This window comes from Micropterus dolomieu, unplaced genomic scaffold (genome assembly GCF_021292245.1).
Source record: "Micropterus dolomieu isolate WLL.071019.BEF.003 ecotype Adirondacks unplaced genomic scaffold, ASM2129224v1 contig_13319, whole genome shotgun sequence".
Lineage (NCBI taxonomy): Eukaryota > Metazoa > Chordata > Actinopteri > Centrarchiformes > Centrarchidae > Micropterus > Micropterus dolomieu.
Genome location: NW_025742305.1, coordinates 1 through 5,172, shown reverse-complemented (window position 1 = coordinate 5,172; position 5,172 = coordinate 1). Strand labels below are relative to the sequence as shown.

The 5,172-nt window shown below is 42.2% G+C and overlaps 1 long non-coding RNA gene and 1 gene segment (V, D, J or C); one reads left to right on the top strand and one right to left on the bottom strand.

Annotated features, from left to right (window-relative positions):
- The first annotated feature begins 1,023 nt into the window (after window positions 1-1,023).
- On the top strand, window positions 1,024-1,522 carry LOC123966381. The segment is given in 2 exon segments: window positions 1,024-1,078; window positions 1,176-1,522. Coding segments are annotated over 2 exon segments (396 nt in total).
- A 2,771-nt stretch (window positions 1,523-4,293) lies between these two features.
- Window positions 4,294-4,897, bottom strand: LOC123966382. The gene is made up of 3 exons (XR_006823969.1): window positions 4,757-4,897; window positions 4,531-4,623; window positions 4,294-4,429 (listed from the first exon to the last, which is right to left on the bottom strand). It is a non-coding gene; the product is annotated as an uncharacterized LOC123966382 (long non-coding RNA).
- Between the last annotated feature and the right edge of the window lie 275 nt (window positions 4,898-5,172).

Sequence of the window (5,172 nt, the reverse complement as noted above, 5' to 3'; positions counted from 1 at the left end):
ATTTAAAAACAGCATCAGAGAACTGTCAACATTATTTCAAACTGAGGTTAAAAGACAATTTGAGCCATTTTAGAAGATCAGAGATTTGGAAACATTTTTATCTTCATTCACACTATTCAAAATAATTTTAACTCAACTTCTAAACAGTTTAAAATGCAGAATTAAAGGCTGAATCATTTTTAAAGTACGAGTGTTGTTCTTTAATCTTTGCTGCAGTTCAAGCTGTTCACATTTCACAAATTAAATGGAACGTTTAAAGAGAAGTTCAGTAAAGCTGCTTTGAGTTCAGCTTCATGGTTAAACAGGAGAAACGAACAATAAGATTGAGTCTTTAAAGTGATTTAGATCAGTCCAGAGGAAATTTATATCTACTACAAATGTTCAGACACAGAAATTAAAACCTTTGCTGATGATACGATATTTAATATTTGTGCAGAAACTTACTTCCAAACTCCAGTCTGGTTCCTCCACCAAAAGTCAACCACAGTGATACAAACTGATTGAGTCGTCGTACAAAAACCTCTCACTGTAGAGAGACACGGCTCTCTGACTTTGAACACAACAAACTCAACAAAAACACTTCCTGTTTTTAAAAGAATGAACTATTTCATGTTATATTTATCAAACAGTGACACAGTTGTTGAGAATGAATCCCATTTTTACGTATATATTGTTCCATTGGTGTGAAAGTCAAATTGATCCCTCTAGAATGAAATGAAAGCAGACAGAAGATGTTGTAAAAGAAAATCCTTCTGCAGTCATCAAAGCAAATGTCCATAAAAATGATCACTGACACATTCCTAATCAATCCTCTGGTAAACATATTGATCCATTGAGAAGCAGCATCATCAGAGTAATCCAAGTCCCTGTTGGAGTCAGTCAGAGCATTTCCATAGAGAGCCACTTTGCATCAGCAGCACCATGCTCCAGTGCTCTGGGAGACTTTATAGTCCTGAGAGTTGAACACTGGATGACTGACAGCTGTCCTTCATGACAACAGAAGCCACAGAAATCCTCCTCATCAAAAACATGACTTTGGTCTCCGTCCTCATCTGGACTCTCCTCTGCTTCACTCAGGGTGAGGAAAATCATTTTTCTGTGATGTGAAAATCATTTGGAGTGTAGCTGAGTTTCACCTCACCATCTCATGTCCAGTGTTTCTTCTCTCTCCTCAGGGTCTGTTGGACAAAATCTTGTCGTGACTCAGCAGCCAGCAGCCAAATCAGTGCAGCTGGGTCAGACTGTCTCTATTGACTGTAAGTCCAGTCCAGCAGCTGGTCACTCCTCTGGTTCACAATACTACCTGTCCTGGTATCGTCAGAAAACTGGAGAAGCTCCTAAACTTCTGATCTACAGAACATCAGACAGATTTTCTGGAATCTCCTCCAGATTCAGTGGAAGTGGAGCAGGGAATGGAGTTGACTTCACTCTGACCATCAGTGGAGTTCAGGCTGAAGATGCAGCAGTTTACTACTGTCTGAGTCATAAATGGATCAACAGTCAAGCTGTGTTCACACAGTGAAAAAGTGTCGTACAAAAACCTCCCTCAGTCAGACTGAACAGAAACTGAACTGACTGCTGCAGCTGGAAGCTACTGCAGAGACTGATACAGTTCACTGAGGACACACACACACACACACACACACACAAACACACACACACACACACACACACACCAGGGCTGGACTGGCCATCGGGCATTTCGGGCATTTGCCCGATGGGCCGACGTGCTTTGTGGGCCGGTACATACTTTAATTAATTATTTTTTTTTATTTTTTTTAATTAATTAATCTTTTTTGTCTGAACGGCCTATAAAACTCGCACATCGGGCATTTTCTTCTTTTGTGGGCCGACGTTTTTTTTGTTTTTGTTTTTGCAACGGTATAAACTATTAAAGTTGGTGGATTGGCCAATTGGTCATGATCGACTCTGGGCTGGACCAATTATAGCCGAGGAGGTCAGATGCACCCTCCCCCTTCAACGGATCAGCAATGAGCAATCACATATTATTGCTGCTGAACAAAAATGGAGAACAAAAAACGTAAAGGAGGCGCCGAAAAAATTAGGGCCAAAAAGAAACTAGCCCTTCAGGCAGATGCTGCCAAATGTGCTAAAATATCACAGTTGTTTGGTGGTGGCTATAGTGGAGCTTCCACTTCAGTAAAATTAGCAAGTGATGGAGGCCAGCAGGTTGAAGAGGGAAAGGGGAAGCAGGAGGAGGAGAGACCCGAGGCGGCCGCCGGGCCAAGTGGCAGAACTGAACTTGAGATAAGAAGTTATGAGCTGCAGTCTATATCTGGGTCAGATTATAAACCAAGGTTAGGTGCAGCCTCTCTCAACCCGTAAATAAATGCATCCATCGATGATCCGGTTCTAATCCGCGCTCATATAGTTTTTTTCTCTCTCTCATCAAAACCGAATATGTTCATCAGTGGTACAGACAGTCTACATCAAGCAGAGACACGTTTGTGTGCATTTTATTTTGTGATTTCACCGGAACGAATAGAGTCTCCGACTGCGATGAGGCGCGCGTCCGAGTGAAGAATGTGCGCGAGCCACAATGAGTAACACAATATTAACAATCTAGTAACTATTATTAACTAACAAGAAACTCTGATTAACTAGTAAGTAATAGCGCACAGGTGAAAGTGGCACTTCACTATTAATTAACTAATCAATAACTATTTTTTTAATACTACTGAAAAACCACTAAATCTGTCATTTATTAATTTTAATATTCATTAATGATCATGTCTCACCTCTAGTCTTCTCTGTCTTAATTTCAGGTTTCCACCATGTGTTGTAGATAGTTCAGGAGGAGGTTAACTTGACCAAGCAGTCTTTTGTTTTCCGCTAATTACTGTTTAGAATACCAGAATAGGGAGGATGATGTAGGTTTAAGTTTATTAGATTGATACATATATACCAACAAGACAGTGTACATCGCTGTCAGAACAGCGTTTGTTTTCATTCAAAGGCTTTATGGCTTTGCCAATAATACTTGGTGGGCCGGTCTCGTCAAAATGCCCGGGCCGATTTTTTGTCCCAGTCCAGCCCTGACACACACACAGATGATTTGTGATGCTCATTGCGTCTCCACCAGTTTTCCTCCTGAAGTTCAAACAGTCCTCCTCAACAAGCTGAAAGTTTCCTCAGATGAAGAGAACAGTTCCAGTGAAGAAGCCCAGTCAGACCATTAAAACCACAACAGCAGCAGAGTCAGCTCCACTGATGTAGAGACACAAACCAAATTCACAATATATCAAACATCAACGTCCACACATCACACTGAAATCTCAGGACACTGAAGCTCCATATCTGCAATGCAACAAATGTTTTCTGTGGCAGAAACACTGACGCTCAGAAACATAATGCATTCTGGGCCACAGTTCATACAGTACATGTCACTGAACAACCTGTTTGTGGACCAAATGCCTCAGATGTCACCTCACACTTCAGATTTATAAACTCATCATAACAGATGGAATAAAGGAATAAAGAAACTATTTCGGTTCAGCCAACTAATAACTTCTGAGATTTGATCTCATTAAAAGTGTCTACTTAGATTTATTACCTATCATTTAAAATGTTCACACCTGATTTTACTGCCACGCTGGCTGATTCATTATGTGCCTGTCTGCCTGAAATGTGCACTGACATTAGTGAAACGCTCTGTAGTGCTGCACAAGTCCAAATGACAAACAAATGAGATTTTGGCTTTTTTCCCCTCTGAATTGTACAAACTCTGTGGAAAGTTGGACGTGATTTATTCTTGTATCTTAACTGTAATGAGGCTTCAGAGGAGGGCTATTCATGAAGGTACAAATATAACTTTTCAAGAAAATAAAACAGTAAATGTAATGCTCTGTATTTGTATAGCACCTTTCTAGTCTTTGCGACCACTCATTGCTTTGACACTACATCACATTCACCATTCACTCACATTCACACAATGGTGGAACAGCCACCAGGGGCAATTCAGGGTTCAGTATCTTGTCCAACATCGACATGAAGCCTGGAGGAGCCGGGGATTGAACCGCTGAACTTCGCATTAACGAGCAACCCGCTCTACCCCCTGAGCCACAGCCGCCCCTATAGTCTTTAATAACATTGTAAAACTGGAAAGGACCACAGTTTAGATCAGAAATTTAAAAGTTTGAAATAACAGGAAGCAATAATGCTGATTACTTGTCAGGAATCTGGCTGGACCCAAAAGTAGATTGAAACAAACAGGTCAGGTTTAAGGAGGTTTATTAAACAGGCAGGTTAGAATGTGAGTTCAGGGAGCAGGCAGGTGGGTGGGGCTGGGGTTTTGGGTGAAGGTCCAGGGTTTCTTGAGTCATTGTGAGCTGGCAGATTAATGAGGCACATGCCAGGGAGAGATGATCCAGAACAAATTGTAGCTGATTGTGAAGGCCGGCTGGCAGGTCTGGTGACAACAGCAGAGGTTAGTAAAGGCTGGCAAGCAAAAGCTCAGAGTTACTGGTGTCTGGCAAGTAAGTTGGTAATAGTAAGTTGTGGTAGACATACAAGTATGACTTAACGATACAGCAGGGACTGGATGTGATGCCTGGGTCTTTGAAGGGAGGCTGAATGAGTAGATGATGGTCAGGTGTGTTGAAACTGATTGCAGTCAGGTGAGGAGACGACACCAAACCAGGAAGGCCAAAAGCAACGGAGCAAGATGATCAGACAGACAAAAACCAAAACACACCACATTCACCCAAAGATTAAAACTAACTGAAAGCACACTCACTCCCACACCAGCTGTCACGTGCAGGAGTCATAGCATGGCTTTAAACACATGCTGAAAGTGCTTGAGCCACGTTACGACATCCGGTCGCTCACCCACTTCAGCGAAAAGATTGTGCCAGATCTTTATGAGCAGGAGAAGAAAAAAGTTGTGGATGAACTATCCCGAGCATCCTCTGTCGTCTGTAACGACAGACGGGTGGACGTCCAGGGGAACGGAGAGCTACGTGACGATAACCGCTCACTTCATCACAGCAGACTGGGAGATGAGAAGTCCGGTGCTGCAGACACGCCCCCTCTACGAGAGTCACACTCATCTTGTGCAGGTACTGACACAAGCAGTGGAGGAATGGAAGATAAAGAGGCCCAGTACTAATATCCCAGTCACAACTGATAATGCCACAAATCAAATAAATGCAG